At 39.2% G+C, this 24,376-nt stretch overlaps 2 protein-coding genes across 2 annotated transcripts in view; one reads left to right on the top strand and one right to left on the bottom strand.

The window, feature by feature from the left end:
• The window catches only part of acbd6 (acyl-CoA binding domain containing 6), a 31,721-nt gene extending 12,660 nt beyond the window's left edge, over positions 1–19,061 (bottom strand). The window contains exons 1-6 of the mRNA XM_087782600.1: positions 18,609–19,061; positions 18,263–18,327; positions 17,119–17,215; positions 15,238–15,314; positions 10,549–10,654; positions 8,360–8,449 (exon numbers count right to left, since the gene is read on the bottom strand). Of these exons, the coding sequence (XP_087638726.1) occupies positions 8,360–8,449; positions 10,549–10,654; positions 15,238–15,314; positions 17,119–17,215; positions 18,263–18,327; positions 18,609–18,881 (708 nt within the window). The 5' untranslated portion in view covers positions 18,882–19,061. The remainder of the gene's footprint in view (positions 1–8,359; positions 8,450–10,548; positions 10,655–15,237; positions 15,315–17,118; positions 17,216–18,262; positions 18,328–18,608) is intronic.
• A 1,449-nt stretch (positions 19,062–20,510) lies between these two features.
• Positions 20,511–24,376, top strand: part of xpr1a (xenotropic and polytropic retrovirus receptor 1a) — a 58,324-nt gene continuing 54,458 nt past the window's right edge. Inside the window, exon 1 of the mRNA XM_087783686.1 lies at positions 20,511–20,880. Within this exon, the coding sequence (XP_087639812.1) occupies positions 20,812–20,880 (69 nt within the window). The 5' untranslated portion in view covers positions 20,511–20,811. The remainder of the gene's footprint in view (positions 20,881–24,376) is intronic.

The raw sequence follows: 24,376 nt of genomic DNA, 5'->3' as shown, positions 1-24,376 counted from the left end.
GTTGCTGTATTTCACGATCGTTCTCCTAATGACTGCAAATATTGTGCAGGAACAGTTGCTCCTATACACACATATACACAACCACCGACGCACTCACAATTATGACAAATCTGACTGTGTATTTGTTATGACTGGGCTGACTGCGCCATTAGTTACGGACTGCAGTGCTGGGAAAAGGGAGGGATTCAAAAGTGTAATAATACCTCCAGTGAGGAATTTCAATCAGCCACCATTGTGTGTTCATGTGTGTGTGTGTGGTATTGCTTTTGTTCACACACGTTTGTGTCACTGGAGTAGAGGACACAGATGAAACTGCTCTTTGTGAGCAACAGCTACAAAACAAAGTGTTCAGAATATTGACTTCTATTTATAATACACAAGTGAAAATGTATTGTTAATGTTTCTCCTTTATCTCTTACCAAGGTGAAAGGTTTTTGTTGGTGCAGCTAAAATATATATTCAATTTAACAACAGCTTTGTGTGTGAAATTGATAAAACCCAATATTGTTTTGAACTTGATGAGGGAGAAGAGGCTTTTGAATTTGATAACTCTTTGGATTGATGTCACTTTTGGCCCCAGCTTTTTTTTTCACATCATCAAAAATGACCCACTTTAAGAAAAGGTTTGGACAGGCCAGCATTACTGTAGATGCTGGTATTCTTAAAACGTATTCGATTCGTTACATTTTTGGTATCCATGTACTGACGCCACTGGAATACCAGAGAAGTTGTTTAGAAATCTCCAAATGTTTCATTTGTATTTCCATGATTTTGTCATGTAATCCCTTTTTGGGGCCTAGCGACCCGAAAACATCTGACAGCGGAGAAAACATGGTACCTACACTGGTGTTGGTTTGTTTGTTAACAAGCTCAAATGTAATGAATGGATTTATATGCACATGTCAGGAAATAACAGGAAGATGAAGACGATTATAGTTTGTTGGATTTTGTCTGGATTAAGGAAGGTTTTATAGGGTTCGATGGATTTTCCTTGCTGCTCTTCACGCACCAATATATTCAGAATTAGCCAAAAAAAGTATTTCAAACAACACATCGTATAATTATATCACTAAATAAATCAACATCCATGCAACGCTACTGAATTATCTAGTTATTATTTGATTTGATTTGTATTACAAAAGTAAGATTAGCTGTGATGTTGTCCACTGCAGAGACAATTGTACATTTTTTTCAGCCTCATGATTTATTGACACGTGTCATCTTCCATCAGTGAAGTTTTCATCACAGACCAGCTTGACTTTGAGTCTCACCACAGAGCTCACGTCAATAGTAAATCGATGATCCATACTCTGAGGCTCTCTGTGCTCTAGTAAAAGTCAACCGTGGAAATCGAACCCACGCCCGGGAGGACGAGGACGCACTGGAAACACACAAACGGAGCCATCTCTCCACAGGTCCCGCAATCCGATCATGCCACGGTTAGCATTGTTTTGCGCTCGCCGGCCACCGATTGCAGCGGCCTGAGTCCGATATTTATTACTATTGATTCAGCTGGTCATGGCTGGAGACTTTTGTTCTGCCGGCTCGAGGCTCTGACCTCAATTAAGTTATGAATTTCTATCTGATAGACTGGGAGAGCGCGGGTCCCGCCGTGGTCGCGCTGCCACGCCGGATTAATTAGAATTAGCCGCGCGTGGCTCTCTCCGCCTCATGGATCATGTTGTTTCAATACAAAGCAGAAGGCAGAGAGAGTGAAGAGGAGCTGAGGGAGGGCAGAGGGATGAGGAGTCGGTGAGGACAGACAAGAGGCCGAAGAAGAAGACACAATCGTGCAGATGAGTTTGGAACGAGAACATCCTCCTTCAGCCCTCATTCCTTCTTCTTCTTCTTCTTCTCACAGTTTCCTCCTCCTTCCTGGCATTGTTGTGTTAACCTGCAGCTCACCTGCCGCTGCTCTCTCGACCTAATCCGCCGCTAACTCTCCATAATCACAGTCTAAGTCTGACATTGTGTTAATAGACTCTGGACCCTTCCTGACCTTTGTCACCGGCTGCAGCTCCTCTGGGCCGCTCACACACACACACTTCCACGTCTGGATATTTCCATGGCAACTATTCACCTTAAGGTGGTGTCTAGAGGAAGATTTGGGGTTTCTACCTGAAAACAAAAGGTGCATGTGTGTGGGACGGGGATTAGCATCTGGTGTGGGATTACACCGCCGGCACAGTTTGGTGACCACACGGAGAGCTAACAAAGCACAGGCAACAATAGCTGTGCGTTTTCTCACCCATTTTTCACTTGTATTTCTTTTCCCAACATCCATCATTACTTATCCATCAGACCTTGGGTAAGTGTGGCATGGAAAGACCACCTTAAAAGGGTCCCAGACACGATTGTCAAGAAAGATAGTTGGGAAAATACCAGCTGCACTTCCACTTTGTGATTACAAAAATCATTCAATACAACTTTGTTTCTATAAACTAGTATACATGTCATCCTGATGTGGACAATGAGCCCCCGATCTTTTCACCCAGGAACACCTCGGGTGCATGAAACTTCAACAGAACTCTGGATCAGCAGGAGCCCTGGGATGGTTTCTCTACAACAAGACCCTCTCATTAACAAGAGTTTGTCTTTTATAATCTTTGCTGATTTACAGGATTATTTTAGTTAGTAAGAGTGAAAAAAACAAGCATCTTGATGTGTCTAGAGGTAAAGGTAAGGTAAGGTAAAACTTTATTGATCCCTCAGGAGGTCTCCTTCGGGAAATTGTTTTTTTCCAATAGCCAGCAATTTTTCATAAACAATAAAAAATAATACATATAAAATAAGAAGAAGAACATAAAGAGAAAGAACAAGATGACACAATCTAAGTCTAAAGATAAAGATAAATAACATAGGTCAAAGAAAAACAACAAAGACAAAGGATACAAAGACTAACATAGAACAGAACATCCAGATACTTTCACTCCACTCCTGCCCCTGAACTCAGAATTGTACAATTTAATAGCCCGAGGAATGAATGAGTCCCTGAGTCTATTAGTTTTGCACCTGGGTAGGAGCATTCGTGCTTCATCTGCTTCTCTGCTCACTGATGACAGTGTTCAGAGGATGACTGTCATCATCCATGGTGGACAGTAGTTGTTCAATGATCTCCTCTCAGCAACTGTCACCAGTGAGTCCAGCTCCAACCACAGAGCCAGCCCTCCTGATCAGTCTGTCCAACCTGTTGACACTCCTCTTGGACACATTTCCACCCCAAGACACCACAGCATAGAACAGGACACTGGCCACCACAGACTGGTAGAACATGCAGAGGAGCTTCTTGCAGATGTTAAATGATCGAAGCCTCCTCAGAAAGTACAGTCTACTCTGAACCTTCTTATATACATGGTCTGTATTGCAGGACTAGTCCAGTTTACTGTCCAGCCACACACCGGGGTACTTTGGTAGTTGTCAACTATCCTTGTCGCCTCTGATGGACACTGGACGTGGCTTTGTCCTGGACCTCCCGAAGTCCAAGACCAGCTCCTTGGTCTTTGAGGTGTTCAGCTGCAAGTGGTTCCTCTCACTCCAGTCCACAAAGTCACTTATCAGACTCCTAAAGTAACCTAAGAGTAACAAGTAACATTTTCTCTAAAATCATATTTGCTTAAATCTTAAGACCATTTATGTTCAGACTTTTTCCCTTTTCTGGGAGTCCTGTGTTTGTCTTATCTTGTCTTGACCTTTTAGCGTTTTTAAATTTGTATGTATTTTTAACTGTGTATTACTTTTAATTGTTCAAGCGCATTGTGACCCTGGTCGAGAAAGGCGCTTTACAAATAACTATTACTTACTTACTTTTTTTTTCAAAATAAAACGCATTTCAAACATTATTAATCAATAAAAAATGTTATACAATACTTTCTATTTATATGTGGTAACAAGTGTCCGGATGGACCGGTATTAGACCCCGGCCAAGTGGCTGGGGACCACTGGTGTGTACAACTCAAATATGTGGTTGTTGGTTAGAGGCTGGTACTTTTTAGTGACGTGTGAAATAAAAAACCTAAACAAGCACGGATGAGTGTGGTAAATCAGAGGACGTCGAGTGATATCAGAGAAGATTTGTGGATAGTTTTTAGGAAGAAGATTTAAAGAAAAAGAAAAGCCAGTTCACACTATGGAAGAACTGAATCTTTTAACCATATCCTTCTTGGTGAAATGATGACTTCTGCAACAACTTAACTTTCTCAAAACATAGCAAAAACAGGTAATTTCCTCCAATAAAAAAAACATCACATACATGAGCCTAAACAATCGTCCCAGGGTTACGATAGATATTACTGAGAATTCTTTAGGTTTTATGCCAAAACTGGTACATTTGAATGGTGCAAATGCTTAAATTGTTCAACTAAAGATGGAAAAAAAGTGTACAGGTTTCCTGCAAAATCATAGGTATGTTTGTTTTTTCCCACAACGTACAATAGTTCTGATAAAAGTGTCTAAAATGTATCTTCAGTATAATTTTAGGGGCAAAATTGTGTGTGTGTGAGGAGCATTCAAGTGAAGAGGGAGTTGGCGTCTGTATATTTACAAATTTGGCATTTTCATTTATTCAGTTATTTTCTGTGCCGCTTAGTCCCTTATGGGAGTCGCAGGGAGCTGGAGTCTATCCCAGTTTCTTCGTGCGTGAGCAAGGGACACCCTGGACAGGACACCAGTCTTCGCAGGGAAAACAAAGACATACAACTATTCACACAGACACTCATACTCACGGACAATTTCCCCAAATTTCCCAATCAACCTCTGTATGTTTTTGGACTTGGGGAGGAAACCGGAGTGCCTGGAGTAAACCCACGCAACACGGGGAGAACATATAAACTCCATAAAGAAAGGGTCACAAGTTGCGTCCCGACCTGGAAGCGAACTGAAAACCTTTCTTGCTGTGAGGAAATCATGCCAGAGCGCCACCGTGCGCAACAATTTATCATTTTTTGATTGAAAAAATCTATAGAAACTGAAATGAAACTACAAAATCTGAGTTGCTCTTCAATCTATTATTTGATTGTTAAGCAGAATTTGCCCGTTATGTTTTCAAAAATTGCTTCAAAAACACGTGCACTAACAAAGGACTGACCTGAGCCATGATGGAATGCTCCAAACTTCCGCCTGGTTAAGTCTCTTCAAAACATATCAGCTCACAGCAGGCTCAGCCTTAATTTCCATTATTAAATTAGTTTGAGTTTTTCTCCCCCCCCGCCGGTTAGTGCCGGCTGTCCCACTTTCGGGGCGGGTCGGGAGGACGGAGCTTAACGTACAGTACCGTCACCGGGCTCGGGTCCACAGAGGGCAGGTGGCAGGAGTGGGATCCGTGCGTTCACACAGACACACATCTATTGTGCTCCCGTTTGTCTTGATCCAGGATTAACTATCAAACGAGCTCTTAATGCAGGTTATCAGGGTTTGTGAACAATTTGCTAAAACAATCAGTTGATTAATTTCCAACGATTTCTGTCCTTCGTGAGGCAAATAATACTTTTTGTAGTAACTCTGAAGTCCCCCGCCCCCTTTTTTAATCAACAAATTAAGCATAAATCATGTTTGATCTTTATTTACTGGTAGCTCAGCAGTTGCTGGAGGTCAAGGGAGATTATGGGTTGCTCTGAGCAACCCTAACATTCCTCCGTTTGTCCCATAAACACACAACATTGTGTAGAGTTTTGCAGAGGACACATCTATTAAAGACTCTTTTTTTTTACTCATGCCAACATAAAACTTTTCTCATTTCTCGTCAGCGCTTCTCTTCTGTAGACGAGTTCAAAAGACTTTTCTTGAGGGAATTCTTGTGTCATTGCTACAAAGACACAGTGACATCAGTGTAGATGCTGATCATTTGCTTCCATATTCAAATCTCAGGGATGTACGTGTGTTGCAAGGACCAATAGCAGCCTTGATTAGATTCCAGGCCACATTTAAGTTTATTATTTTAATGTAGGTTTGTTGGTCGAGAACACTGTCAAACAGGGAATTTCTAATTAATTAAAAATGTGACTGTAAATAAAAGGCAAACAAATCTTTACTTCTGGACTCATTAAGAAGATAGTTTAGGTCAAAAGAATGCTGATTGACAGTATTTTTGATTGATCGGATATTATTTCACATTGTTCAACTGTATTACCATATCAATCATGTTATAGCTGAATAAAGTCTAAGCATATCAGACCTGTTTCAACTTTATTTATGAAATCTTCATGTACACAATTATCAACATTTGCACAATTGCACTTGTTTTTTTAAATTTGCTCGTCAATGGCTATCATTGAAGAATAGACTTTAATTATGTTGCAATTTTTAATAAAGCTTATTAAGACAAAAAAGTAGATGGTAGGTTATGGATAAACAATTTTAATTAAACATTTTAAGTACTTTATCTCAGAACATTCATCCTAAATGCTTCTACTAATGTAGCCTTTTTATTATTTTAAAATGATCATCCCGTCTTGTTTTGCTTCATTTCTATCCTAATAATATTATAATTCATATAGTAGTTATGTTTTCTGTAGATTTGGCCTTTTCATTGTTTTCTACCTTATTTAATAATTTGAAAATCTGGAATTTCATTACATTTTTATTGATCAAAAAGATGCTTTTTGTCTTCATACAACCGTAGCCATGTTTTGGTTAATTGATCAAGATATGAAAGTGATGTTAAAACGCACTTTAGTGTCTATTAAAATATATATTTACAGTATATTTCAAAATTTCGAATAAATGTTATCAATAAAAATTATCATTTGTAAAAACATATGGAACTCTGCAAGACTTCTATTGGTACGTTTAAAACTCATATGTTATTTCACTGACTGTCAATCATTGCACTTGGAAGCTAAACATGAACAACAAAGTGCATTCATTGGCAAAGTGTATGATCTTCACCTGATCAGTCCAGATTTCACTGATCAATGATCAATAAAATTCCCCACAAAGCCTCTCGAGTTATTCATCTTGCCCCGGATGATTTATACATGATCGTAAATCTCAGTCCAAAAATCCTCTGTGCTGCCGTCAACCGCCGTCATCTGAATATGGCTCGAAGTCATCAGTCAAATGTTTTCGAGTCATCCTGCTGTTAAGTCCTTCACGAGGCATTCGCCACAAATCCACTCCCTCCCCCGGAATCCCAAACAAAAGGACCACGCGAGGCCACAAAAGGGAAAGTCATTTGTGAAATGTCCTGATTATGTGGCTTGTGCAACATAAAACAATTTGCCTGATTACTTCCAATTGATTCGGTCTTACTGTTAAAGCTGTGCAGCAGTGCCGTGTCGTGCCGCTGGGCAGACGGTGGAGTAATTTCTCCGATGTGCAGCTGAGCCAGCTTACAGCCGCGGCTAAAGCCTCCTGGATGCCGCTAAACCCGGCGGAGGCAAAACATTAGCTCCAAGCTAACTCCGTCAGCCAAAGCCCTGAAGGATTTGTCTGCGGCACAAAGTGAATTAAAGGTGACCTTCTGCAGGGAAGTGAGGCCGGAGGAGAGAAGGGCAACGGGAATGCTGTTGGGATGCATTCGGGAAAGAATATTTAGACATAGATTGTAGACGTGTCGTCTAAAACTCCAACTAAAACTTTGCGAACAAAAATTGTTACAAACAGTAACATGCAGGTTTTTGTCTTTTATAAACTACTTTACAAAATCAAATTTAAAATGTCATCCATGGAGAGTTAGTGTTCTTAATCACACCGTTTCAAAAGTCCCACTGTAACAAAAACGTTCCCCCGTTTCCTAGACGAAAACCTCACGAGCAAACCATCATCATATTTTTGGACTGTCCTATAATCCTTAAAGTGCACAAGAGACTGTTGGATTACAACTGGACCATTATTTGTATTTATTTATTTGGTTTCCTTCCAGATTGAACCCTCAGAAATGGACCAAAAAAGTCTTAAGCGTACCTAAAATCCTGCTAATAGCTGGGAAGAAGAAGATAACGGAGAAATGTTGGTCAGGGGATGAGTTACCCTGATGTTTAATGGATGGACAATGTTTTAATTAACTACAAAATGGAAAAATAAAAGCTTTCGTTCATTTAAAAAGTAAATTGTCAGGAAAAAAAGGAAAAATTTGAAATATATTTAAATCCAATTAGACGAGATATATATCTATATATATATAGATATATATCTATATATACATTACAGCGTATATTTTAAATGTTATTTATAATTGATTATAGTTTTTTTAACCTCTTTTACTTAGATGCAACAATATATGTATTTATAACTATAATAAAGAAAATTATAATTGGCCTTAAATATGATTTTAAATGCACACTTTTGTATTCCATTCCTTCGCTCTTCATTGTTAGTTTGCTGCTACTGTTCAACATAAATCCACGATAAACACGTTTCTTACTTGACTGTTGATGTCTGCTTTATGTTGCAACAATACCGACACCAGCTCCTTGTGTCCCCGGTCACATGCCCAATGCAGCAGAGCTCGACCCTGCAAACACACACACACACAAACACACACACACACAGAAGTGAGTTTGCTTTCATGCAAAATAAATCAAACACCAGTGTGAGAGAGTTTGTGAGTCTGTATCCGCCGGTGCTTTAAGACAAATGGTAGAAAGCTGCACCGGCTTGATTGATGGGAGGTTGTACACGTAAAAAGAAGTGGCCTCATTCTCTATCTAACACACGGACGGGCACGTAGACACACACACACACACACGCCCCCGGGTCCAAGATCCTTGTTCTAATAAAACTCCACCAGCTCATTTTTCAGCGAGGCCAATTAGGTAAAGCAAACTCTCCAAGTCTAATTCAGTTGCTTAAATCATATTGATCACCACGGCTGCATGTTAAAATGGATACTTATGAGTCAGGCTGGAATACCAATAAGTTGGTTCCTCACCCGTCTCCCCCACGCGCTCTCCCCCACCCTCCCGACCCGCTCTCATCCAGGTGTGTGGCTCCTGCCAATGAAAATGGCCGACGTTCTCTGGACTGCCGATTAGAATTCTTCTTCAATCAGGATGAAGTTGTGAAGTAGAAATTAGTCAAGTCCGTCCTCCAGGTAGTTAGAAAACTAATCAGGGTGAGTATTTGTGGTAGCGGAGTAATAGTTACTAACCTGACTAGAATGATGATTCAACACTAATGGTACTTACACTGGCCATGAGGAACTGAGGCGGTCGTGACTGACTTTCTGCGGCCCTCAGGGGGTCAACTGTTCATCCGATCATGTAGAAGCATTTATGTAGCTTAACTAGTTGGGTTTTTTAACTTACATTCTATAACACGAGTTAAATTCTAAACATGACAATATCCTTTTTTATTTTAGGCCCAATAAGTAATTTTACAAATTAAAAATAAAGTGTTTTAATTATAAGTATTGTCCGTAGTTCCTCTACGAGTAACACGTTTATAAATTGTATACAAAAATATAGACATAAATTAAAAAAAATTATGAAATCAAATATTTGAACCTTAACAATAATAATAATAATATAAAAATAATAATTATTATTATTATTAATTTTTCCCTTGCTCCAGAATACTTTGATATGATTTCTATCTATATTAAGGCTCTTTGCTTGAAGGCCCCTAAATGGACTTAAGGAAAATTGCTCAATAGCTCATTGAACCATGTGAAGCAGGAGACCAGTTAAGAACATCAACAGGTATAGAATAAACTCTGTTACTCATTTAATTCTGCTTCGCTACCATCAACATTGGCACCTCTGCGAGTAAGTGGACAAACAGACTTATAAACATGAGCTTATGATGGATGTTGTGTTTCTATACCTTTTTATTTTAGCTGCTTTAGCTTTAAAAACTCAAAGGTTAATAGTGTTTTGGCTCTCGCCGTCGACTCTTGGATTGTCCAGAGCCTGGAGGAGGGACATCAACACTCAGTCACAATCTTTTTTCTCCTCAGCTGATGTTCATATCTTGCCAACATCTCTTCAGCTCCTCGCTGACCTAAATTAATACGCTGAAGTGTTCGCTGTGATAAGAAGTAAATTCCCTCCTCGGCAGAGTATTATCTAAACCACTTAAGATCGCATTGACTCGTTCAAATTCACAGCAGGTTTACACAGATTTGAGACTGATTTTAATTCAAACAAACCACTTTAAATAAATCGGTGAAATTACAAAATAATTCCACATTTAAACTATGAATTCTTCACTTGGATGTGACTATATAAACCGTATTAAGGGCCATATTGTCTTCGCTTAAAGGATGTTGTGCAGGTAAGGCGGGAAACTAAAGACAAACGTGGTTCCACAGAACCAATGTATCGCTGGTCAGAAACTTCACTAGTGCCCTCTGCTGGCGCGTATGCTCACTGCAGCCGGGTGCAGAACAATCGCAGTACGAGGGACACAAAAGCGTACCCCGAGACCATCTGTCTCAAAAGAACCACAATAGACACCGGGCAGTGTGACGTGGACTAGAATGCTCGAGTAGGATCATGAACAATATAAACAACCTTATTCTAAAACATTCAACAATATTATAAACAATATATTGAGTTTAATGTCAAACAATACAGAATCTAAGAGATGACTTTTCATGTTTTTCTTTCTTACCTCCTCGTCTTTAGCATTGACGTCCAGCTTCTGGGTGCTGATGGCGTTGGTGATGTGTTCGATGTTATTTTCTCTGCAGTAATCAAATACGTTCTTATCTTCTTCCCTGGAAGTGACAGAGAAACAAATAATGTTTCGGACAGAATGCTATACAAGCAAACAATTATGGTTAAATTGTAGCTTCATTTCATTGCAACTTTGGTTGAAATTTAATTGGATTTTTAAAAGGTAAAAAGTTAATAAGAATAGCGACTGAGGAGGGAAAGATTGGAGGGAAAAAAGGCAATGATTTCAGCTCCAAGTCCAAAAGTATTGCTGTTCTTAAGCAACACTAAGAGAATGCAGTACAGTTTTTAAAGTTAAACTAAATCCATTTTAAGTTATTCTTTCATCAACTTTATATGCAGCATCTCAGTTCCACAACACATGTGTAAAATCAGGCGTGGTTTCCTCAGGTTCGACTATAGTAAACATTTAATTCCCTTCACAGTTAACATTGACCTCAGACACAAATATAAATTTCCTTTACAATGTTTGGCATCAGACACATAAAGTACTGGCTAGTTTAGTCACATGACAGGCTGAACTCTAGTGTCACTGACACCATCCCACCTTTGATTTTATCTCGCTGCCTGCTGATCACATCCTGGCATTGGCGACAGCAATGAGTGGTGGTGGGTGAGGAGGGGGCTGTTGTACGGAGAGGGGGAAAAGGGGCGAAATCTCATTTAGAGCTTTACGCCTTTCCCTTCCCTTTTGCCCATACGGGGCATTCAGATTAATTGAATTTAGGTCTCCCATTGTCACACAGACACTCCAGGACCCGCAGATATATCGCACGAGTCAAATCCCTCACTTCCTGCTCCTGACGTGAGACCTGCAACATTGTTGTGTGTTTGAGGGGAAATGTTGGCGATGCCACCGATCTCCTCAAGAGACATTTAGAAATGTTATCACACGATTGTTCTAATGCAGCCGTGTCGACCTCCATCACACATTATTTGTATTTACCAAACCGTCTTTAACAGGAAGTCTGATTATAAACAGCAAATTCCCAACAAATTCCTTTCCTTCATCATTTTTACTCTTATTTGACATCTGAGTGTTACGACGATCATCTCTGCTCCTCATCTTAATCTATATACTTCTGATATCCATATGAAGTCTAATCTTCGTAATTTGAGATTATAGATTTGGTTCAGGGTCTTGAATTGACACACATGCTCTAAAGCAAGGGTCCCCCAAGTTTTTCTGCACCGCGGCCCGATTTAATGTGGGCCTTATATTCACAGATAAAAAAACATTTTTCCACTAGTTTACAGGATTATTTGTTGAGTAAATTTGACTGAAACAAGCGTCTTGACCTGTCAGGATTTACAACCTAATGTTACTTCAGAGAAAATACATTATTTTTTCAAAACAAAACAGCTTTAAGTCAGTAATAATCAATTGAACAGAAATTATATGCATTGTTTTTTCTTTCTGTGCGACCCGGTAACAGATGATTCACGGACAGGTACCATTCCCCGGACCGAGGGTTAGGGAACACTGCTATAAAGGACTTTAGTTCTCAACATCAGATAAAGATTTATCATCGAAGCTTTTCTAGTCTAGAATCAATTTCACAAGAGATATCATTTCTGTACAAATCTAAACTGATATTTAAGATAGTAGCAGCAAATATGAAGGAAATGAACGAGGAAATAACTAAACATGGAAGAAGAACAAGTGTTAAATCCAAGCAAATTAAAAGAAAGAGATCAGAACGAAAAGTGATAAATCGTGACAATAAAATGAATTAAACGTATGCAACAATCACACAACATACTCCATGAAGCCCGAGTATGTAACTTTAGTGCTTCAAACTTATGATCTCAAACCGAATGCAAACAATAGCTGACACGCACAAACTTCACTGTGTTCCCTCTAATGATCCTCTGAATCATCCTTTCATCACGGACCCGCGTCATGCTCTCTTTTTATTTCCCCGGACCTCCTCCTCCTCTCTCTCCTCCGTCAGCCTGTGACAAATTATGAATTACTCATTACACTTTTATCGCCGCCGTGTTATGTATGAGCTCATTCATTTACATACGCCTGATTACTGCCGCCATGTTTATTCATGACTTCCTCCGAGGGGGCGACGCCCACTTCCAGTCTGATGGCCACGGTGACCCCGAGTGTCCCTGATGGGTGGTTGCCATTTGTCTCTCCAGGCAACTAATCAATAGGCCAGCTCATCAGTCTTACTCTGACGGTCAGATAGGTCCGGCATGACGAGTGTACGACACGTATAAATACAGACCCCCCCCCACCCCTTTTACTCCCGCCTTTAAATATGTATTTTACTGTTGTGTGTTTAAGTGGACGACACGTGGAGCGTCTGTGATAAATAAGACGGCAAGAGCGTATAAAGACACACAGGTTACACAAAAACAAATGATTCATGTCACTGCAATAAACAATGTGGCATCAATGGTGCCGCAATGCATGCTGGGAAGGTCACAAGATAGTCTGTCATCACAGAGTGGCCTGCAATGCTGGGCATCCTAGGGTTGTGTGTGTAGGTGTGTGTGTGTATGTGTGTGTGTGCTGGCAGATGGCGTATGTCCTTCATCCATCAGACCAAACTGGAGAACACTCATCTACCTGGCCTTAGTTTACACTCATCAACAACACAGCACCAGAATCCATCACAAACACACACGTGCAATCTGTCAACACAACCCCGACACGACCTCCACCTTGACAGGCCCCCACAATCATTCCCGAGCCGGGTATGTGGGGAACACGACCCTAATGTTTTTACGCTGTCGGGCTACAGAAACAAAACCAGCAAACACAAAGTGAGCGTTTATCAATAAATATTTTCCAATACAAACTCGTGTGTAGAGCAGGAGGAGCAACTGTCGGGCTAACAGGTGCTTAGATTTTTAATACGGAGAGAATTTGTGTGTTTGTGTGGGAAGAGCGCGAGAGAGAAGAGGAGAAAATTGAAATGCAGCGAAGCGTTGACCATGACCGCTCCGGCAGGTTCTGCTCCAGATAGAAGGCAATCGTGTCGACGTATGGATGCAGCCGACGGTGGGGCATGTGATGCGTGCAGGACTTTGACTGCGTCGTCCTCTGGGTGTTACCGGCATCGCCGAGAGGATCGTCGTTCTGGGAAACCTTGCTCTACCTTCGTGCCCCCCTTGTAACTGGCATGTCTTCATCACAACCCCCATGGACCCTTCACTAGATTCCTGAATCCTAATGTAATTAGGCGAGGGAGACTCTGGCCACCTCCTCAAAAGACTGAATACTAATCACGCGCTGCCATTTAGCGGAAACCTGAAGGATTCACATGTCTCATTTTCATAACCAAAAGGAACTTTTTTCCCCTCTATTGGAAGGAAGATGAGCTTTTTAGGCTTCAGTAAGTCTGCTAGGGAAGAGTAAATGGAGAATATATTTCATTAACATAAATCAGACGGGTACGATGTCTCCAGGAATTCACTGCAGTTAGTCTGTTGAATATTCTCAAATACTGAGGCAGGATAAGTGGTTAACACTGTCAAATGTATATCAAGTTTAATTTTATTTTAGCTAAGAACATCTTTTAAAAATCAACAGTAAAGGTCGAGTCCTTTTTCAAGCCTTTTGAGAAAAAGATTTAAAAACAAAAATATGTTCTTGTTAGCGGTCTTTATGGAATTGTTCCGTGTAGAGCCAGTCATTTGACTTTCAATTTGAAATGAGAAACTGAATAGAAACACAATGGCTTATCATGAAAAAAATGAAAAAAGAAAATCAACTTTCTGGAGTTTCAAACAAGGCTATTTGTTGACAAAACTATCAAAAAGGGTGTTTTTACGTTTTACTTAACGATTCAAAACCTGACCTAGAAATCAACGTTGTGTAAACCAGGAGTTTTAGGATTGTACTGAACATGGTCATTTAAACATCCTACAAAAAGTCTTTGGACAAATTTCCTCGTGTAGAAAATGAGTCGAGGCTCGTCAGGAAGAAACACATTGTTGAGCATGAGCTTTGAAGAAGCAGCTAACTGGTGTCGAGATGTGTCGGCATGTTTTCCCTCAAAGGGTTTTAATCATTTTTTGGGATGGTTAAAACTACTAATATGTATGCAGAATTAAGGGAAACTAGTTTGCCTCTTTAAAGCTCTGAAACTAAACAAAAACTAAACAAGTCTTTTCACCTGATGAGCTTGTTGTCGCAGCACTACAAACTAAACTTAACCCACTCTCCCTTCATTTTATTGATACATTCAGATGTAAAACTCTTATAACTCTACTTCAAGCACAGTAATTGTAACAAGAATGACTTTATAATAAAATTAATTATCATCTCTGGGTCAAGTTGACCCGAAGGCCTGAAAACAAATGTGATTGTGGTATCCCTTGGGTTGTCTCTGGGTCAAGGTCAAGGTAAACCCCGGCACATGTATTTATGGAAGCCAGGGAGGTCGTTCATCTTGACCCTGAGACAACACAAGGGATACCACAAACATTTGTTTTCAGGATCTAAATACAGGTCAACAATACAGATCTTTAGAACATTAGACTTATATTCTAATATTTTATAATTATATGTATCAGCAATAATACACACTAAAAAATAATCATATCAGGTAAATTATTTCATCTAGTTAATGTCCATGTATGAATTCTGAGCTACTTCGTGTACCTTATTGTCTCCTCCTGATATAAAGAGCTGACAGCTGCTCCTCCAAACCCAGTTCTCCTCTCAGCTCCTCGACATTCCTGCCAGCACAACAAAATACACAAAAACATCAAAACACTTTTTGTACATTTAACATTTGATATCCTACTTATCACAGCACCTCGCAAAGACGCATCTGTAGTCTGGTTCTATGAAGATTCATGTCATCGTTTTTTAAATCTTTATATGATGTAGCTTTGAAGCTTTTAGGATATTTCTAATCTGTATTAATAATAATACTCAACCTGCATGTACTTAAATGTGCTATATATATGTGTCCAAACTTTACTCTTATTTCTGCATTCAGTGCTGCACATGGCCAAATGCCGAGACAAGTAATCAGTAAACACACAATATAGCTCTTGAGGAATTAAAAACCATGCTGAATGTGAATAGAAGTCGAGGTCTTAGACATGACCTCATAGGTAATAAAGTGCCAACAGCAATCATGAGAGCAATATAACATATATGGAGACTTAATTTAGCCCCTTTAAATCTTCTCTTGGCCTTTTTTTTTCTATGAAATTTCTCATTACATTCAGTTCAGCCTTTATTGCCCAGCCTATTCTTTGCTGACCAACCTTGACTCACAAAAGAAGCCACACAAATCTGATTTTAGAGAAAGGGAAGAGTGGAGGGAACACGACGAGCGAAGCAAAACAACCGTGCCTGCACTTTTGGGACAACCTAATTCACTTCTCAAACTCAGAATATTCGCTGATGCACTGGTCCTGGTCGTCCACAAAATAATGCATTATAAATCTAGTGGCGGCTCAACAATTGAGGCAGGAACAAAGGTCAGATTCTGGCTATTATTCTCCACTGTGTTCCTCTGCCGATCCACTTCTACTTACACCGTTTAATGGTGCCACTACACTAATAGACACAGCTACACACACTCTTTGTTGGCACTAATCTAATCAGTCTTTTCCAAGCATGGTTTTTGTGTGGTTAATAATGGTCCAACTGAGGGACAAAGTTAGAGACCGCTGCCCTGGCAGCACGGCCTCGTACACAATCATGAGAGCACGACGTGCGTCTGACACTGACAACGTTAAAGTAACATCAATCAGTAAAAAAAAGCAGAAAGAAATAAACTTTAAAGGGTCAACAAAAGAATCTAGAGACAAACTTGACAAAGAAAAGGGATGACGAATTATAGGATACAGAAAGAAAAATATTCTTTTCTGGTTCCGTTTTTTAATTTATTAACATGCTAGAAAAAACATTATGAACCATTTTATAAAATGTCTTGTATGTTATTATAACATACACATTATTGTGCTCTTGACCCTTGTAGATGGTTACCTTGGTGGGCACTGGTTAGTCTGATAAAGAATGCTGGTCATATTTACTACTCAAATGACGCAGCTAAGAAGGATTAAGACACTGTGTGTATTTTTAATAGTTTGTACAGAATCAATTAATAAAAGGGAGAATCACGAGGGGATGTTTTTCTCTATAATGGGTAACAGAACAATGCTCAGTTGTTATAATACACAATGGTAATTCATTTATTTGTGTAAATCAAATACAATTAGAAAAGTTATTTGGAAAAATCTAAGTATCCCTCCTAACTGTTCATTAATCTAAAACCTGGTTATAACTAGTAAGAGGCAAACGTTTCAAGAATAGCTTGAAATTTACAAATATAAGTGGAAATAAAAAAGAAAAATCGGTTGGGTTTATCGAGTGCAGACACTGACCTCTTCTGGCATAAATGTTACATTACAACAGTGGCATAGCAGCTAATGCACACTTTAATCATGTTTAATTTGATCTCGTTCTTTTTAGCATGAAGTCAAATATTTGATTATTTTGAAGGGAACAAGAGTTTAGCCTTACCCTGTGGCTGCCTTCAGGATCTAATACATTGACGCAGGAAATGTACTCCCTCATGGCCTGTTCTGCCTCCATATCTCCCAGCTGCTTCCACGCCTGCCTGCAGTCAAGAAAATAAGAGATTTGAGTAGTTGTAATTCAAATAATGAATATACAGTACTGTCCAAAAGTTTTTAGGTAAGTGTGAAAAAATGCTGTAAAACCCTCTGCCTTCAAAACAGCATCAATTCTTATAGTTACACTTGCACACAGTTTATGAAGGAACTCGGCTGGTAGGTTTTTCCAAACATCTCGGAGAACTAACCACAGATCTTCTGTAGATGTTTCTCAAATCCTTCTGTCTCTTCATGTAACCCCAGACACACTCCATGATGTTGAGATCAGGGCTCTGTGGGGTTCATACCATCACTTTCAGTGCTTAATGACACTGGCTACATGTTTGGGGTCGTTGTCCTGCTGCAGAATAAATATTGGGCCAATCATATGCCTCCTGATGGTATTGCATGATGGATAAGTATCTGCCTGTATTTCTCAGCATTGATACCATTAATCATGACCAAATCTCCAACTCTATTGCAGAAATGCAGCCCCAAACTTGCAAGAACCTCCACCATGTTTCACTATTGCCTGTACACACTCATTATTGTAGCGCTCTCCAGCCCTTCGGCGAACAAACCAAATATATCTGCTACAGCCAAATATTTCAATTCAGTCCAGAGCACTTGCTTACATTTTTCTGAACCAGTTCCTATGCTTTCATGCATAGTTGAGTTGCTTGGCCTTGTTTCCATGTGGGAGGAATGTCTTTTTTGCTGCTACTCTTCCATGAAGACACTTCTGGCCAGACTTCTCCGGACAGTAGATGATGAACAAATATTGATTTGATTTAGATTTCTCTTTTGTTCGCTAACTTAGCATTTTGTAAATTGATAAAAAATAAACAATTATTATTTACATTTTTGAAAGCAATTAGAAATAGTTAGTTTACAGCAATTTTTTTTACACCTGCCTCAAGCTTTTGCACAGTACTGTATATATTTAATTTAAAATACTTGCATTCTGATAAATGTATGCATATTGCAAAACATGGTGCCATGAAAAAGCTTCTTTAAAAATACACAACTATTTCACTTTAATTCACACATACCATTTCCTCTGTCCTTCAAAATCAAAGAACCCTGGCTTAGTTGTATTGCACTTTCCAACTTTGACCTACAGAAAAAAGAAAATGTGTGCATGTGAGAAAGCATCAACAAACAACATCCAGGCATAACATTATTGACAAGTTAGCAGAAAAAGATTCAATGTAATCATGTGATTATTAAATGTTGTCTATGAGAAGTGTGTTTAGGTAATTTTCAAATATATATGTGAGTAAATATGCTTAAATTTGTTGAGCTTACATCAATATACATGCATATAAACCATGACCTGAATTAAGAATTAAATCGTCACGTTTATGTTGTATGCATATGGATTGCAATGACACTCACCTGCTTGTAGCGAGCATACAGGTACAGCAGCTGGTCTCTGCCTGCAGTCTGCACCAGACCTCCGACGCGATCAGCTGCAGACTCGAACTCTTGTTCCAGATCCTCGCCTTCCAGTCGTTCCCCCGTCTCCCCACTGTCGAATCTATCCAGACCGAGATCCGAGTCGGAGTCCGACCCTGCACCGCCCAGAGGCTCACCTGTGTCCGGTCGAGCTGGGTCGGTACCTGAACCTGTCGCAGTGTCCGCGGAGGACGACGGCGACCGGGAAGCCATTCTTATTGTTTATGTAGTTACGTCAGCGACGACACGCGTCGTTATTGTTTCGAGATGAGAAAAATTCAATTGATAATAAAACGAAATGTTTTATGGGTTTTATCTGAAAACAAATGGCGACTTAATTTCGCTGTCGTTAATAAATATCTGACAGTTGGATTTGTTTAACCTGGCGGTCCGTCAGTGGTCCGTCCCTCTAATGACGCCGACTCTACGACGCTGCAGAAAAGGGTTCCTATCAACAAGGGTTCACATAAACAAGAAGTGTTTTTATCTAAAAAATACCTGTATATTCCAATCTTCAAGTATATATATCTTTTGATATTGCAATATGATTATAATCTAACAGGTGACCCCTCACCCAACAATATTCTCTATCATAAAGCAAAATAAATGTATGTACTTGGTACAACACAGAAACAACAACATGCCATGCAGTTTCAGAAAAAACATCTCTTTTATTTAATTTATTTATGTATTGCGTTTAAAAAAAACAATATTGAATTATTATCATTATTAAAATTAAATCGCTGTGGCATCTATTCCATTTTCAAATAAGACTGGATAGTTTGACCATTAACTAAACATGATTTACTAAGCATGATTTAATGCAATATTTACTCAAATATTTTTTTTTTGTATCTACTAGTAATATATCTCTACCTTCATTTCATTTATATGAAAGTTTATATATTAAACTTGACTGACAAGTCAATACTTTGACAGAAAAAAAAATGTAATCGTGGTGAAGTTAACTTAGCATCCAGCAGAGGGCAGCATTGGCTTTGGAACAGTTTCCCAGTGAGTCCTCAGACTTGAGTATCGTCCAGGTACTCCACAGCACATATATAATTTCTTTGGTAATTATATTAACATTATTTCACAAATCGATCAAATACATTATTTAAAAAAGTTAAACAAGATAGATAAGTGAAATTGATTTAACACATTTAGAATTGGTTGGATTTACACAATACATTCAAGAAGTAAAAGTGAATTATTACGAGAATCTAGTTGTATATTTTACTTTCACTTAAAATTGTATTGGTAGAAAAAACAACTAACTAGCAAATGTATGTTGTTTTTTTTAACATTAAAACGTGTATTGCTCAACCAAATACAATATAAATCAAAAGTATTTTCCTTAAAGTGTATGGAAAGGGTAGAACCTCACAATAAGTTAATTCATAAGACAAACTGAATGTTTATTCCATACAAAAAATATATCAAATACTTAAATCTGCTACATTATATATCGGGGTGTGGCTTCAGAGCAGCAGGTTGAAGAGGCGTCTCTAGTCCACCTAGTGGCTGGACATACACACTTACAATAATGACAAAATAAATAAAAATAATAGTTATCAAAAAGTTGCGTAGCGACGGAACTTGTACTTATATAAATATAAATTCAAATTTCATAAAAATGTTGGTAAAAAAATAAGTTTTATTTATCTAGAAGACGATCAACACAAACAGGGCGTGTCTGTATTTCGATGTATTCTATTTGACTCCAGGCACTAAAAAGCTTAAAGTCCGTGTTAAAGGTCCGTGCTCAGGTCCTTCTCACCAGGTCCTCCTCAGCAGGTCCTCCTCAGAAGGTCCCGTCACTACTGCGCGCTCCTGCTGACGTAGACCACGTGACCGCGCGTCGCTAGCGGACTCGTGCAAATGTCCCCAGACCTGCCCGGGGACGGACGGAGCAAAGTCACCGACGCCGATCTCTCCGGCTCTGCCGTCCTGCCACCGGACCACCTGTTCAAAAAAACAGAACCTCGTAGCATGTGGACCCGGGACCCGCCCGGAGATCAGCTCGAAGTGGCGACGCGTTAAACTGCAAGTTTTGAGCGGAACTAGTGAAGTCTTGCTGAGAGAAGCGCGTCTGAGTCTCTGGATTTAAAGGATCTTTTCTGGAAACAACACTGACGGGAAAATGAAATTCGCGGAACATCTTTCGTCGCATATCACTCCCGAGTGGAGGAAGCAGTATTTACAGTATGAGGTAAAGTCATGGAGTTGTTGTCAGTAAATGATTTATAATGTACAGACAATAGCGTCTGATCGTCGTTTTATTTCGATAAAACAACTTTTTAAATATTCATATTGTAAAGAAAATGTGTTATTAATAGTTAAACATTTATGTTTTTTAACTAGGAAACATGTAAGCGGTGTTGTTTTTGGTCAAACAAAACAACAATTCTTATTTCTACCTACCTAAATTATACAGTAGAAATATAATTTAAATTAAATTTGACGTTTCATATTTTTTTGCAAATATAAATGATTCATTTCTTTCTTTTGTGTTTAGAATAGAAAATGAATGAATAAAAAATACTATTTTTTTTTTTAAAGCATCCTGTTTGAATTTTAAATATATTCATTTTCCTTGAACACTATATATAAAACCAAGTGTCTCTCAACTGTAGCTCACACATCACACACTGGCTCTGGTGTGTTGATATCTTTCTTGTGAGTGGAGACATCATTGTGTGCACACTGAGCCTTTGTTGTGTGGTGTAGTGCACTGAGTACTTTATCTTCACACCCCACTTCTTGCTGCCTGTACATTAGGAGCTTTGGTGCAGACATGCAGTGACAGGGCAGCCTGCTCCGTTCCATTTAGCTCTATGAATTATAGACAAAGACAATGTTCTTCTCGTCATCCAGCTTTACCAGAAGCTCACTGCACTGCTTTTATTTTGGACGCATGACCTTTTATAAACTCGCACAGTTCACTGTAGAACACAGTCACTGTGAAATGACGTCTTTCACGATATGGAATATGGGGTTAAAACTACATTTGAACTTGATCATTTAAATGAATCATGTTGGTGTTAGACAAGTGCTGTCATGAACATACATGACCAAACAGCCATTTTACACCTTCAATCTCCTGCACCGCCGTCCCTGACCTGAGAAGGATGATGGCGGCTATCATCTGCATTCATGGCTGTGTTGGAAAAAATCCATGTCATGTCGTTATAAAGGGACTTATACCGGATTGTCAGTTTGATTATTTGTTAAGATAATATTAGGATTTAAAAACAAATGCCAAGAATTTTGTGAAAAATATATTTCACAATGAAAAATCTTCTTTTCATCAAGAAAACATTTATATTTCATACGTTAAACGTTTTAACATTATGATCAATTATTATAGGTTTTTGACATTGACATTTTAAGCCCAAAAGGAAATCAATTAGCAATATTACATATTTGCTGTGTCAGATCCCACAACTATGTACAGTATACAGTATGTTTCACTTTTAAGTTGTTTTTTTTAACCATATTTGATTATAGAATTGGTTCAAAACTTGTGACTAGACAAATCTTTCAATGAAATCAATTGAGCCTTGAAGAATTATTTCCTTACATACTGATTTGAAAGTTGTTATGAACGTAGCCAACCCATATTTAGATCAATTTAAAATGATTAATGTACATGTAATATAAACATATCATTTCAAATCACAAATGTGTTTCTGATCCATACCAGTAAAGAAGATTGTGTCAAATTTCATCCCTATATTCCTTTTTATGCCTCAGTTTTCACGTGTATGTTTCTATTATTACTGCAACAACTTGCTAATGAATTCTATTCCCACTGTGGCTGTCTTCTAAATTGACTATTAAAAAGTCGCAGCCTATTCTTTTGGCATCAATTGGATTAATTAACCCGGGGGTCCAGTTCTCATCGCCTCCTATTTCCGAAACACTCCATTGTGTACGAACGCATTTGTTCCCTCGCGGATTGGTCGCTCGGTTTCCACGCAGATAAGATGGATGCGACAACTTGGACCTCATGTGGACTCGGAGCATTGACAGGGAGATTGAGAGATTTGTGTCGTTATCCTCCGGCGGGATCTATAGCTATGAACCTGTATGTTAAACGGCTGGTTAGTATGGAAGGATGTGCGATCCGAACGTGTCCGTCAAGCTCTTGTCCGTGCACTATAGACTGTGGCTACACCGTGCAGTTGCAGGTGTGTGGGCGAGTGAACAAGGCCACTTATGTATTTACCTTCGGCAGTTTGATGAAAGTGTTGGAGGAGGAGGAGGAGGACTGGGGGACATGTTTGAAACACACACCTGTAAAATATGTGCTTAAATCAGAGTCGAACACTGAGTTTTTCAGATGGAAACGACTGCAACGATAAGCTTTAAAATACTGTCTGATCAGTGTAAGCATTAGCAATACTACCCTCCTGACAGGGACACTGCTGAGAAACCACCCTTCCCTATACCTTCCTCCTCTCACCTCTTCCTTCCTCCCCCACTGGGAGGACATCTGGTCCCCAACCAGACCTGCCCTTGTTGCTCCTCCCTCCCTCCTCCTCCCTTCTCTATCCCTCTCCCATCCTCTCAACTCTTCCTCCAACATGAGGATCATCTCAGGCCCTCTGGTCTACAGAGGTTTAAGTAACGGCTTTCAACTCATCCTCAAATTGATTCTCGAGAGCATTTCATGAGCAAGACTCAAGGATCTGGAGTCAGTCGTTTGAGGATGAAGTACTTAAACATTTCTGTATGTCATTGACGTGACACACGGAGTCATTGAAGTATTGGATTCAGTTCAGTTCACTGGCCTAAACATGGGGCTGCATGGCTGTTCAAGGTGAAGGACTTTGTGTGGATTGCTAACCACCGCTCTTCAGATCTATTTCAGTTCGGCTGTACAGTACCAGTGCTGATCTTTCACTTTATAGACGAGTGTCAAACAAGCCTTATCCCAGGTTGACGCTTTACCGTGGGTGCCTACCATCTCTGCACAGTATAACTCACTGAGACCACTTGTGTAACAAAAGCAGCAGGTTGTGTATGACACACACACTACACAAAGGGGGTTCGGTAACAGGGGGCACACAATTGCTCTCCTGGGCGTCATCACAGATCTGTGTGTTACTTATGGTTCCCTTTATTTGACAGTCATGTCTCGCACTGGACTTTTTTTTTTTCCTGTGGCAGGATTCATTTCCAGGACATGTTTTTATAAAGAGTCCAAAGTCATTTCCGCTAATGCTTGTAATTACGAGAGATACTTTGGTATTTGTTTGCTCCCATTATCTTCTCAATCCATCTGTTTCTAACGACCACATCTAATAATTCTGTCTGGATCCGCAGACAGATTTCAATCCTAATCAATCCTAACCCTTGTCTGTTGTCTAAAGATTCAACCACTCATACATTCATTGAGCATCTTAGTCATAATGATAAATAGCCTTTCCATGGACCAATAACTGCAGTATTGTGAGACATTCTTATAGTGATTTCCTTATTTTTATGTATCTGAATTGACCGGACTTTTGTCTTTTAAGTGTCATTTTTGTCTTTATAATTTCTTAACTGAAAGTTAATGAAGGTTGTAACATAAATGTTTCAACTATTCTTTTTTAGAGGGCAAATAACTTGAAAATCCATCTCTCCTGAGTCCTGACTCACTCACATGTTTCAAGTGTCTTCAAGATGCAGAAAGTCTCTCATCATGACCATGTTTTGAA

Source organism: Callionymus lyra, chromosome 2 (genome assembly GCF_982586985.1).
Source record: "Callionymus lyra chromosome 2, fCalLyr1.hap1.1, whole genome shotgun sequence".
NCBI lineage: Eukaryota > Metazoa > Chordata > Actinopteri > Syngnathiformes > Callionymidae > Callionymus > Callionymus lyra.
Note: the sequence above shows the minus strand (reverse complement) of the source record. Positions and strands in the feature narration are given on the sequence as shown.